At 37.8% G+C, this 13458-nt stretch overlaps 1 protein-coding gene across 2 annotated transcripts; it reads right to left on the reverse strand.

The window, feature by feature from the left end:
• Nucleotides 1-2547: 2547 nt before the first annotated feature.
• On the reverse strand, nt 2548-12498 carry LOC148844209 (uncharacterized). 2 transcript variants are annotated; one of them, XM_088957914.1, is made up of 3 exons: nt 12200-12498; nt 11668-11968; nt 2548-3370 (listed from the first exon to the last, which is right to left on the reverse strand). In XM_088957914.1, exons 2-3 carry the CDS (start codon nt 11833-11835, stop codon nt 2825-2827), a joined length of 714 nt encoding a protein of 237 aa, XP_088814040.1. In that variant the 5' UTR covers nt 11836-11968; nt 12200-12498; the 3' UTR covers nt 2548-2824. The 2 variants fall into 2 exon arrangements, with proteins under 2 accessions (XP_088814040.1, XP_088814039.1); XM_088957913.1 differs by lacking the exons at nt 11668-11968; nt 12200-12498 and adding an exon at nt 4608-4816.
• Between the last annotated feature and the right edge of the window lie 960 nt (nt 12499-13458).

The raw sequence follows: 13458 nt of genomic DNA on the forward strand, positions 1-13458 counted from the left end.
ATCTATTGCCAGGATCTCGAACCGATTTTCAAGGATTGGGGGTACAAACTTCGACTGTCGAGGCGTCGTAGACCTGCCGAGCCGAGGTCCTCCTGACCTGTCCGCCCGCGGCGAGATCAGGGTAGCCGGTCTCTCACGTCTACCATGGGGGGAGGCCTGGTTTTTGGGAGATTTTGGGGGGCCTCTTCTCGGCCGGAGTGCTCGCTCTTGCAATGAGATTTGGCTTCCTGCGAAGCTAGGCCCTCATGCACTGCACCAGGTCCTCCAGCTGGTTCGGGCTAGCCGCTGGGAGCACGACCGAAGGCTCGGCGAACATCGTTCTGACTGTAGCGGGGAGTGGGGCAATGACAGGTGCCATTGTGAGAGGCACGTTTAAGTTGGGGATTCTGTCCGTTGAGAGGGGGACGGTGAACTGTCCGATACAGACAGTAGGAAGCTGGGATTGTTCCCTGGAGTTATCTATCTCCGTGTTTTGTCCGACGTTGCTAGAGGAAGCCATGAGCGTTGGATTGTTTCAAGGAAAAAGAAGGAACTGAAAAAGTTTAGAGAGAAAGGCTTTTTGAAGCGATTCCCACAAACGGCGCCAAATGATGTAGCACAATCCGATCACTCCTAGCTGGCGCTCGTGTGGCTCCTGAGATGTACTTGAAATGAGAGGAAGGAGGAAGAACTCCCACGGGGTTTCCCGACGGGAACGCTCTGATGCTTAAGTTAGTATTGCGTACAAGAAGCAAAGAGAGAACGAAGTCTAAGAGTGTAGGTTGCACTAGTGATTTCTGATACCTTGTTCCTTGAGGATAAGTTCCTTATAGCTGAATTCCGTTTCTCCCAGCCCTCTGACTTCTGATAGGGCAGGTATAACCACCACTGTCAGTCTGCCATAGCCATTACAAGTAGGGCTGAGGTGGCACGCGCGGGGCCATCGTGCAGGGTACGTGTCTGTCAGGTGTGGGACGCCTTCCTAAAGGTGGCAGGCGCAGCAAGGGGACATGCCTGCAATTCACAGGTTTGTCAGGTATGGCGGTCGGGCAGGAAGCCCTCCTATGGTATACCAAGTTGTTCTCCTACGAATTGCCCTGAGCTGGGTCGTCCCTTAAGTGACGGGCTGCCTGCAGCCTGTTATGCCGAGCTAGCCGACCCGAGGTCTTTGTGCCTCGAGGCGTCCAAAGAAGAATCGGTTAGTTCTTGCTTGGGAGTGGCCCGAGGTCCATTGGGAGGAGCTCGGGTCTCAAAAGAGGTCAGGGTGCCCCGAACTCGGCACCCCCCGAAGTCCCTTGACCCCAAGGAGGAGGTGCGGGCGAGGCGACTTTCGGCGAGTAGTTTACCTGCCGAGTTGCCGTGCTGAACTCGGTGGGACTTCCCCACCGAGTTATGCTCGTCTTTTGTGCTGTCATGCTGAGTCATTGTTTGAGCTAGGTCACACCTACGTGTATCTCAGCTACGAGGTCGGGCCAAATCACCCTCCATCACATATAATATATAATATAAAATATTTTATATTATATAATATATAAAATAAATTTCATATACATATTACATGACATATACTATAAAATATTAAATATATTTAACATTTTATAAATAAACCATAAGCCCAGAATCAGGCCCAGCCCATTATCATTCTTAGGTAAACCTGAGCCTACCCTCTTACCCAATCCTACAACCCAAGTGGCCTCCACTATTGACTTTTGTCATGTTGAGACACAATATTAGCTATGTTGTTTCCTGGGTGTTTATTAGAAAAACACTACTACATTAATACTTAAATTTGTGTCTATGAGTCATTGGACAAACAAGAATTTGAAGTTACCCCCAACTCCCCAATATTAGTTGGAATGAAATGCTTATATGGTATTTTAAGCTGAGGTGGAAAATAACTTTATGGAATGTTACTTGAAAACAATTAAAACAATAAACGTTTAAAGTAAGTTTTCCAAATGAACTTTTAAAGCAATAAACACCCTGTATATGTTTGGCATCTTTGCAGCACCGTATTTTTCAGAAAACAGTGCTGCTGATATGTGGGTTGGAAGCACCATTTTCTGAGAAAACAGTGTTTTTTTCTTGTTTGGAATCGTTGCTGCCAGGTAGGACGTTTCCTGGAGCAACAACTTTTTTTTGTTCGGTACTAATGCTCCAAGAAACGTTTTCTGCACTTCTACCCATTATCCAGTGCCACATCACTGCCCTGTTAGCAGCAACAAGCTGCAATTCCAGGAAACGCCAAATTTGGCGTTGCTCCAAGCCATACCTTCCCGATTTCCAATGCATGGTTTGGAGCACTGTTTTCTATGGAAAAACGGTTCCAAACATATGGTTATTTCCTGAAGCACCATTTTTTCCTATGTGGCACTGATGTGGCTCCATTGCTCCAAAAAATGGCAAAGATGCCAAACAGCCGCTCTATCTATTAATGCCCATGAAACCAAACACATACATTATAACTGGTTTTAGATGTTTATGTTGTGGAAGTTGTGTCTACTCCGTCACTTCGCTTACATTCAGTGATGGTATATAACCTTCTCTCCACTTACAAGATCACTATTCTTTTTCTTTTTTCCATGAAAAAAAAGTATATCCTTTCACTTTTATTACAGCCGACTTCGAGTTAAATAATCACATTACAAATATATACATGCAACCATACTTAAAATGTTATACACATAAGCACCAACTTTTAAAATTAACAAAGATGGAAAAACGAGATGTCTTCACATATTCAATCAGTTATGCAGAACCCATGAATGCATATTATCAAAGGAAGGACCCATCTAATACAATCAATCTGAGGGAGCGCAGCTCTTTGATAATTGTCTCATTCAATTCACACTGATACAAAATCCTTGTTCTTCTCGCCAACCTTCTCCTTGATCCCACTCTTCCCACCCCCAAAAACAAAATCCAGATTGTACAGTATTGGAACCATGGTTATTGAACTCAAGAAGACAAGTACTGGACCAAAGATCCAAAGAAGAAGAGGTAGGGCTGAGTAGAAAAGCCTGTTGCCAACAGTGTTGAGGGTGAAACTTTTCTCCAGTAGTTCAGAGATATATTCGGGAGTCACTATGCCCAAAGGGTCCTGAGTGGAGTTGATGAGGAAGTTCACCTGGTTCACAAACCGAATAGACAGAGAATAACAGAGAAAAGCAAAGAGAAAGATCAAGAGGAGAGTGACATATTTCAACGCCATCATGAATTCACCATGCGCTCCAAAGACATCGTCATTAAGTGGTTTCTTAATACTATAAGTGCTACTGAGGACAGCCGCTAAGCCAGTGCAAAGCAGGATCGATGTAGTGGCCATCAGGGTCGAACCCATAATCGCATTTCGAATGGTCTGAACGGCTAATATATTCTTCTTGTCATTATCCTGAGAACCCAACAAAAAAAAAACTTTAGTTATGAAAGTATAATTGCTTGGTGCAGTGGTAAAATACTAAAATGTTGGGCTGATAAGCATGAGAATGTGTTATGCATTTATGTGTTATTGAGGATTCCCCTCAAATTCAGAGAACAACTTCTGTATTTACATGTTACCATTCATAGGAAGATATGAATTCGTCTGTGAGTCTGGACTGATCAAAGTGACCACTTTGTTAAAAAAGTGCCAAAAACAAAGCTGAAACTCAGTTCAGTCCACCCTTCCCAAGACCCAAGATAGACCTGACAGACAATATTGGGTAATGGCGCTTTTGATTGCTCTGCTGCATTCAGGCAATAATTCTAGCTCTAACATATTAATACAATTAAACAAATCTCTTCATACAGATGTTACTCAGTTAAGATTTGGCAGTTTTTCTTTTTTTTTTTTTTTTTTTTGAAAAGAGATTAATTTATATATTGAGAATAACAAAGCAAATTAATGTACCTATAAATTTAAATTTGTAATAACTTTCATACAGAACTGGGCATTTAATTGTGGCATACATGTCATCACATGACATACATATCAGCAGAGTCGTATATGTGAAAACCTCAATCACCATAAGAAACCATGAAAGGTGGAGAATATTCTACAGTCATGGTCATTGCTTTCTATCAACATCTATTGATGATGATGTATTCCTATATGGCAACATTTCTGCTTTGGTATGATGTAAATAACAAAGAAAATGAACTCAGTCATTATCCAATATTCCAATATACCATCATCAACCACAGCATGTTCAATTAGTACTGAACAAAGCTTTCTGTTTTTTGCATGCATGGTTTCAAAAGTTAAAGTTTGAAAGCGCTAACCATACTAGTGAAAGACACATCAAACAACCACCCCTAATGCTGTGTCTGGTTTGATAGAAGATAATGGAGAAATTAGAAAAAAAAAAGTTGACAGAAATTCTTAAGGAAATTCATAAAAATCCATGATCTGAACTTTCTCTTATTTCCTATCCAACCAAAGATAGTCTAAATGTAAAAATATTTTGTAGAAGTGGGCAATTTCTGTTATTCTGGCTCAGTTTGGAAAGAGTATATATAAATGCAAATATGTACAATGCAAAATAATACAAAATAGAAGATTTTGTACTCTATATATTTACATTTATACTCCTTCCAAACTGAGCTTCTGTGAGTAGATGGAAGGAAAAGTTGGTTTTCCTTTGCATTACCTTCACCATGGTCGCAACCCATAAACGTCGGCCGGCGGAATTGGTTCCAATGATGGTGGTGAAAGGTTGGGTTCGAACTTTATGCCATAACCAAATATGATAAATAAGGGTGGCCAGAAACCCCAATGGCACTAAGACCAAATCCAGATAGCACTTCCTCCACACCATCTCTCTCTCTCTATGTATGTATGAATTCTTATTCTTTTGGTGTGCTCACAGCTCAGTTCCCTTTATATAGAGAGATAACACAATGCATTTGGACTTGATTTGGGGCAAGGGTCATATAGTGAATAGAACCACCTTTAACTTTTTAGGTAAAAGACAAGGCTTATTCCTATAATTAAAGTTGGAGTTTGCCCAACTTTTGGCCATTGACCTTAATGAATGCCACTCTATGCTCCCCAAAATAACTCTAAGTGCCACTCCAAGAATTCTTCAAGGATACTTTTGTAAAATTCCACCATAGAATTCAACACCAATTCCATAACCCCATTTCTCTATTATAGCATTTTGACCCACAATTTCGTCATCATCTATAATATCACTTACAATTGTTACAGACAGAAAAAAAAAAATGAAAATTCTTTAAATTCTGAAACAACATTATTTTTAGATTTTTTAATCCTTTACCAATAATTAATTGAAATATATAAGCTCTATGTTAGACAGTGAATTTTAACATATGTATGACACCCAGCAGAATAGAATGATGGAACAAGATTTATGTAGCCAACACCATAAAGGGTGTTTGGTATCATGATATTGTTGAGGTGTTGCTTTGCACTCGATTTAAGCATTGAAAATCGGGAGAGTGGAGTGTTTTGGCACGATCTACAATGTCTGTATATAATATATGAAGAAGTATTGACAGACCCAATGTAGATTTTTGATTTTCACTGTACAGCTATAAACATTCAAAATGTCAAAAACCCCTATTACACTTCCAAATTAGTACCCACCCCAACTATACTTTAGGCCTAAAAATTCTGACCCTGGGCTGAACCGTCATTCTCTCTATGATATATAAGTGTCATTATTAGACAAGTATCAAAGGCCCAAAGGAATAGAAATTCACTTTCACATAGTCCAAATGCATGTACAGTCAAAAAAACCTATATGTGACGCTTGTGTGGCAATGAAACAGCTCCACACGACCACAATACCAAACACCACCATAATCAAAAACACAACATAACATGGGTTCTAGAAGCCCCAACATATTGAAATGCTTCTTTCCCTAGGTATATACCCATAAAAAGACAACGGGTTCTAAGTTCTAACACCTCAGAATGCAAGAAAGAATTTACTATTTTTTATGTCAACTATTAGGCTGGATATATTCTGGCGGTTTTCCTGTTATACACCTTCCAACAGAAGATGAATATATATTTTATTCTCCTCCCATTAATCAGTTGTTCGTAGAACATATCCAACAGATCACTTAAAAAGGGAGGATTGGAATGTCAAATGAGTTTCAGGAGGAAGAATAATTCGTTCTTTGGGCATAAGGCTGCGTTTGGCATTCCTTATTTTAATGATTTATCGCCATTTTACAATTAAAAATTCAGTGTTTTTTTAGCGTTTATAGGACCATTTTAACAGGGAAAAGAAGATAAATCTTTAAAAATATAGTTTCAAACTTTTTTAAGGGCATTGTGATAGATAGAGGTGCAGATTGTATTGAGAGAGAATCCGACGAGGATTTTCAGGAGAAAATAGGTCAAAAGGTGGCCAATGCTCACGCAATTGACGTGTGAAGCAAAACATGGCATCCACGTGCATGTCAATATCATTAATCTTACACGTGTAAGGAAGGTAGAGCTTGGTTTCCTTGTGAACTATACACTAGGAATGATTAATTCCGTAATAAGGGATCATTAATTAATCTAAATTATTATAATTTCTTAAATTATTTATATTAGACATTTAGGTTAGACCTTTTATATGATTTAAGAAACATATCATGTTATATCTTGAGAATGATTTATATTAAGAAGCAACTACAATATCATTTAATTTGAAATTTACTATTTAACCATAAAAAAAATTAAATTAGAAAAATTAGCATAAGTCTTACATCTTTGTAATCTATTCTGACCTACTTTGTTTGAAAATTACTATTAACTTATTTTGTTTTTAATATGACTTAAGAGGTTAAATGAAACTCACACCATTAGGTTATGCTTCCACAAAATGTTAAATCTAGCTTGCAATTAATAAACTATTTCATCTAAACGAATGAAACTCACACCATTTGTATTAATTGTTTAGTTATTTTTTATGAATTTTATTTGTTTTTATTTTTATTCATTTAATATTTTGAATATTATTTTTAAGTTAAATTATTTGTTCAATTGTTACTTTTGAAATGGTTGTGTTTGAATAAAATTTAGTTACTACCATAACATTTGAAGTGGCCACTTTTTAGGTATTAGGATGCTAAATGTGTGAATTTTATGTGAGTGGATAAACTTTTCTAAGAGTTAGAATTTAACCTCTTATAAGATTTTATCTGGAATGTGAAACGCTCTAGAGTTAAAAAACCTGTAAAGGCAGTCCTGAGATCTAGGCAGCAAATAGCTTGAGTCTAAGAGACGCCATGTCCACGCAAATAATTGTGACAAATGGGACTGAAGCTATATTATTCTATGGGTAGGAAAAGGAGAAGATACAACTAATGACAGTGAGCTCGTCCAAATGCAATTGAAATTTACAGAGAAAAAGAAGAGAGACTCAGACTCCACATAGAGACAATGACAATACAAGTGTTGGCTTTTCTATAAGTTATATTTATCCATGTTTTTTTTATTTTTTAGGAAAATAAAATAATGGCCATTTTAGCCATTAAAATCCCATTATCAAAAGGGGCGTTTTTTGTTCCATCCAATCAGTGTTGGCAATTTTTCCCAGATGAAAAAGTCAATTTATTCACCTAAGAGATGGGTATCACTTATCTCGATAAGTGATACACAAAAAAATAAACTTTCCCTGTTCTCATACAAATAGTAAAAAAAAAACAAAAATAAAAATAAAAGAACATGAGTTTATTAATTTCTCCCCCTCTCAAAATCCCAAAAAGGAATACCCCCTTAGATCTTTTATCACATTTTCTGAACAAAATCTTCTGGTTATTTTATAACTTTATGCTCTATACTAATAAAACTCATGTTGTACAATATGAATTATATTGTAACAAAATAACCCTAATGCTCAACATGTTTTATTTATTTATTATTTATTTGTTTGTGTGCTTTTTCTTTCTGCTTTAGATGTATGACTAGCTTTTCTCTTGATCCTACTTTTTCTTTCTTTCTTTGTCGATTGAGTGGTCTTTAATTACTTTATCCTCTTAAAAATAAAAGTTAAAAAGAGGAAGAATTTTAATTAAAAGCTTATATATTTGTTAGTTCAACGTTTTTGTTTTATACTAATGTTGAAGGTTCAAAATATAGATACGTATTGATGGGACTTAAACCAACCCTCTGAACTAGTTTGAGAAAAGTCTAAAAAAGAATAAAAGATAAAAGCGAAATTCGATGCAGACTGATACATCACAAATCTTGCCAATGTTCAAACGAGTTCTTGTTTGTAGTGCCATGTCTCATGAAGATAAGTAATTGTGTTTCAGTAAGAAACTGTTGGTGCTATAGCAATTATCACCAACGTCCTCAGACACTGAATGGAGGTGGAATCAACAGTCAGCTACCGAAACGTTTGGTCCACCGATCGACCATCAAGTTCTAGGATTTCATTTTTTGGAAAGAACAATCACCAATTGACCATCTAGTTCTAGGATAAGGTTGGCCGGCCGGAAGTCCGGCCATCCAGATGAGTCATGTTTAATAACTTTGATGAATAGTATCCAACTTTTAGGACTTTGGTTGGTATGTTTTATCATCTAACCGAGTATTCAATGCTAGTGGGATGCGCACAATGGCCTAATAAAGTTCCTTATCTAACACATAGCATTTATTTATTTGCACGCTACACCATTGACACAAAAAAAGTTGATAGATCGATGAAAATGAATATGTATTGAGATGAAGACAGGCTGTTTCTTACCAATTCAAGTGGCTAATAAGATGGTGCCGGACCTGGTCGGCACTGAGCAAAGTAAGCAGGGAAACAAGAATTATTGGCTGACTCGTCCGACCAAATGCTGAAAGGGATTTTTACTCACAAAGGTTTTCTTCACACTAGGGGCACCATTTATTTGTGCTAAGACTGGAATGGTAATTGATGGCACACCCTACTATGAATTGGCAGTCACTCCCATCAAGCATCAGTCCACTGGTTAATGCGCCTGACTGGCCGGCAGTGAGGAGAGACCTTACCGACTTACAACCAAATTTGAAAACCCATTTGGAATCCATTGTTCAAAACCAAAAGGAGTGGATTGGATTGCTAGCTGGTCTTTTCTATTGCACAACTGCAAGGGATTATATATTTTTAGTCATGGAGAATTATTCCTAATGGACAACAGGGCTGTGAGGACAGTGTGAGGATGGTGTTCTGAGGATTGATCAAATCCGAATTCTTTTCTAATGGCCTCAGAATAACTTTGAAATTTCAGGCAACAAATGGTCATCCCTCAATATGATATCCTATCATACCTTAGAAGAACGGAGAAGTACGGACAGGCCCAATTCAGATATCTGATTTTCATTGCAGAGCTATAAACATTCAAATGGTCAAAAACGCCCCACTCTATACTCCAATGCCCGCCTGTAAATTGGCATCAATTTCGACCTGACATCCACCCCAACTATACTTTGAGCCTATCAATTCTGACCCTGGCTGATATGGGCAACATTTTCTACAATCTTGTCTCAAGCCATCCCAATAAAATGTGAGTAAACCAGCATTTGAAATCTTAAATGGAAAAAAATTATGATGCTGAAAAGACATGGTACGGGAGAACAGTTTTGATAAATTAATTTTGATAAATTAATTCCACTTGATTGGTTAATACTTTTCTGGTACCAATTGATTGATCACAAATTTTTCATCAGACTTCATGCATTTAGGTATCATGGTAGAGCCCAGCTTAACTGACATGTTTGCATTTTATTGAGGGGTCTTTGGGTTGTCTTGTTACTATTGTGTCAAGAAATACGAGTCACCACAAAATGCATGCCAGTTAATATTAAGGGTGTCAATTGGACTGGACTTGGTCCAATCCGATTCAGTCCAATGTGGGTCCATTATTAATGGATCAGGTCCAATCCAATCTAATAAATATTTTGGATCAATCCAATTCAATGCCCGGACCTTCTAATATGTTCAAATTCGTTTTGATTTAGATCGGTTATTCAAAGTATCGATATGTATTGGCTGATATGTATTATGCCAATGGCTTCTCGATACACCCCTCCAAGGATTGTATTGGATCAGACACTGATTCAGAGGGTAACTGGCCTTAAAGTGACTCTTCTGAACTGGTTTCAAAAAAATAAATAAGAGATTGTATTGGATCGGCCCGTATCAATACTTTAAACCTTGGTTTCAACCTAAGCCGGATCCATTGACACCTCTATTGTTATCTCATATCAATGGACCAAATATTAACTTAATCCAATCCAATACAATATAAATTTATTACAACAGGCTAGGTTCAGTCCAATCCAAAACCGATCCATTGACACCATAATACTAGGAGGAGGCCTAAATAATTTCGTGGGGAGCTAGCACTTGGGTCAGTAGGTCACATAAAGTATTGATCCAACGTACGTCAATAGTGTCTCCACTTGCAGTGGGGCATATTCTTGGCAATCCCATCAAGGTATCCAGTCTGTGGGTGGCAACATCAATCAGTTGAGAATATGTGGATATCCAAGCTACGAATTGTACGAGGCAAAGGGAGCTTTAATTAAGGGAATGAGTGGCTTTCGTTTGAGGATGAGCTTTAATTGGTCTGAGGCTCATCATCAGAGCAGGCAGGATCAGGATCAGGATCAGGACTCACCATTGGTTCCACAATTAAAATGATTTGAAGACTTTTTAATTATCTGATTCATGCATAGCTTTGTTATGGTTTGTGATAAATCTTCCTTTTAATAGTTAGTCACCTGCAATGTAAAGAAGGTCAATAGGAATCTTGTTGATCTTTTTTTACACCATATCAATGGTTGATCAAGGTGTTACTAAAATTTACTTTTGAAAATGGTTAATAAAATAAGTGGATTGATGCAATTCATCTCAGGAATTTGAAATGCAACCCTCTCCTAGTCTATTAGTAGCCTTTATAAACCGCATCCTGTCCATGAATTTAGCATCAATTCACAGGAAGGATTCAGTCCACCATTAAAAATTTTAGCTTCACCATAAGGGTGGATTGAACTATAAAAACCCCTAAAATTTAAGGTGATCGCCCCTCTACTGGAATAAAGTTTGGGATTTATAAAAGAGTGTTAAAAGGTAAATCAAGCAAACTTGTAAATGAAAACAGCACGATTAAATGGAAAACTGCTTCTAAGCATCTAACATATAATGTAGGATGTAAATGGACCGGATTGGATTTAGCAAAGGATATATCCGGTTCGATCTCATAAGAAACTTGATTGCTCCGAATCTGATAAGAATTCGTCAGGGTATGATTTGAATTGGAATTCGAATATCTTCGAATTGCATTCGATTAGAATTGTAATAATATATATTTATAATATTTCATAAACAAAAGGGATCGGATTAAGATATATCTGAATTCGATCCATCAACTAAATTCAAATCGAATCTGATCCAACTTCTTTTCAGCTCTAATCAAAGGGATTAAATATCATCTTAACCCACACACACACAAATTTTCTTTTGTGGTGTGTGGAGCCAAAGATTCACCTTTAACACCACAAGCATATAATAAATTTCTTTATTTCTTTAATTTCGGTTTTTTATTTCTCTACATGTGGAAGATTAATCTATTTGCACTTTAAATAGTCCTATAAATCAACAGAGATCAAACCACCCTTAAACCCACATAACATTCAGTATGAACGAAGGCATGCACATCAGAATCCTAGCTACTATATACAGAGGATGGAACTGGTTAGTTTTTATATAATACCTTCATCATGGCAGAGACCCATGCACGCCGGCAGATTGAATCGACACCGATGACGGTGGTGAGTGGTTTGGTTCGAACTTTATACCATAACAAACCGTTATAGACAATTGTGACCAGCAGCGCTGGAGGCACCATCACCAAATCCAGATAGAACATCCTCCACTCCATCTCAGCTCTCTCTCTCTCTCTCTCTCTCTCTCTCTCTCTCTCTGCTTCTGTTTTCCTCCTCTCCAACTCTTCACAAGTCACAACTCTATATATGTGAAGGCGCTTTAATCACTAGAGTACCCAAGGTCTTCAGCTGTAGAAGTTACCAGAAAAAGGATGAGTCGATGAGTATAGCAACAAGTTCAAAACTTGCACGTAAGACAGAGACAAGCTCCATGATACCCAAGACCACGGACGTCAGTTACTAAAGGTTAGCTCACTCAGGACTCAGGAGATCATCCGTATCAAGAAGGTAATCTGATGGTATCGTCATCATGATCAAATGAAAGCAGAGAGGTTGATAAATCTGAAAGAAGTTACGTACGTTGTTCTTGGGAGGAGGAACCCATCGCTATTGGCTACGTATAGGTAATGTGCCAAACAGAAGTAAATGGCCAAGCGCACGGAATGAACATGCTCGGCTGCAAACGGAAAGCCGTTTCAGGAGTTCCGTGGAGGGATTGCCACACTGTTCATGTTCTATGGCTTGTTTTGTTCTCTTCCTAAGAAAGCTAATTTTCTGTGTTTGGATTACGCAGCCTTAACTGGAAGAAAGAACATCAAGTTAGCAATAATAATAGCTTGACGTGTGAACTTTTGAGAGAACGCCCAGTAAAATGAGCAACCTGTGATTTATTGAGATTTTTGTTTTTAGGGTCCGTTTGGTTCATGAGAAAAAGTGTTTGGAATCAGAATCAAAATAGCTTTTTAGGGTCCATGGGAATAGGGGTTTTAAATTGAAATCGATGGAATCGAAATCTAATTCTCATTTTTAGTGGAATGGTGTTCTCCCATTTGAAATGAGAATGGTCATTCCCTCCTCTTCCCTTGGGAAATGAAAATCTCATGCTAACTGATTTCGGTTCCCGTATGAATCAAATGGGTAAGGAGAATAGAGAATTCCGGTTCTAAGGGATTTTGAATCTGATTCCGACACTAACCAATACACAAAACAAATAATAAGAACAAATACATGGAAGCGTGAGCCATTGACCAAGTCAAACAAATTCATAGTTAAACCAGCTGAGTCACTAAATCATTGACCAGGTCAATGCCTTTATGCAACTAGATGGGTCAAGGTAAAATGAACCTAGCTAAAATGTATCTGTGTGGTGGGTCAAATTGTCTGACCATCTGCTTCAATCATAGGTTAAAAGCATTATAGGCCGGGGTGCGGGAAACTCAACACATCTTGCTTCACATATATATGAGATTTGCAATTCATTCATAATCACACATAAATGGGATCCTAAGTCAGTTGGACTCACAAGTCATCCAGACTTGTAATTAACCTAGAATCATAGGTGGGACTTGCAAATCCCAAAATTGTAGCACTTTGGATTTGTAGCAAAGATTAGATGTTCATGCCGGGTAACCTAGGTCCAATCCTAAGATAGGCTTAAAATATAAGTCCAAGGTCAAGCCTAATCTTCCTAACTTGAGTTCAACCTTTATTTTAATCTGATGCACTTGGATTAGGCTCAGGCCTAAGTCATGCTTGATTTGATCAATGAATCCACTCTAAAATTATGCATATGTATACATTTTATGCAAATATGTATACATATATGTATGTATATATGT

The sequence above is a fragment of the Nelumbo lutea genome, chromosome 8 (genome assembly GCF_056320005.1).
Source record: "Nelumbo lutea isolate HS-2025 chromosome 8, American lotus-T2T, whole genome shotgun sequence".
Taxonomy (NCBI): domain Eukaryota; kingdom Viridiplantae; phylum Streptophyta; class Magnoliopsida; order Proteales; family Nelumbonaceae; genus Nelumbo; species Nelumbo lutea.

What these genes read in the sequence shown, in the direction of transcription:
- LOC148844209 (XM_088957914.1), bottom strand. Translation starts at nt 11,835, where the DNA reads ATGGAGTGGAGGATGTTCTATCTGGATTTGGTGATGGTGCCTCCAGCG. An exon ending in GGGTCTCTGCCATGATGAAG is followed by an intron (nt 3,371 to 11,667) that starts GTATTATATAAA and finishes TTGGGTTCTCAG; the next exon opens with GATAATGACAAGAAGAATAT.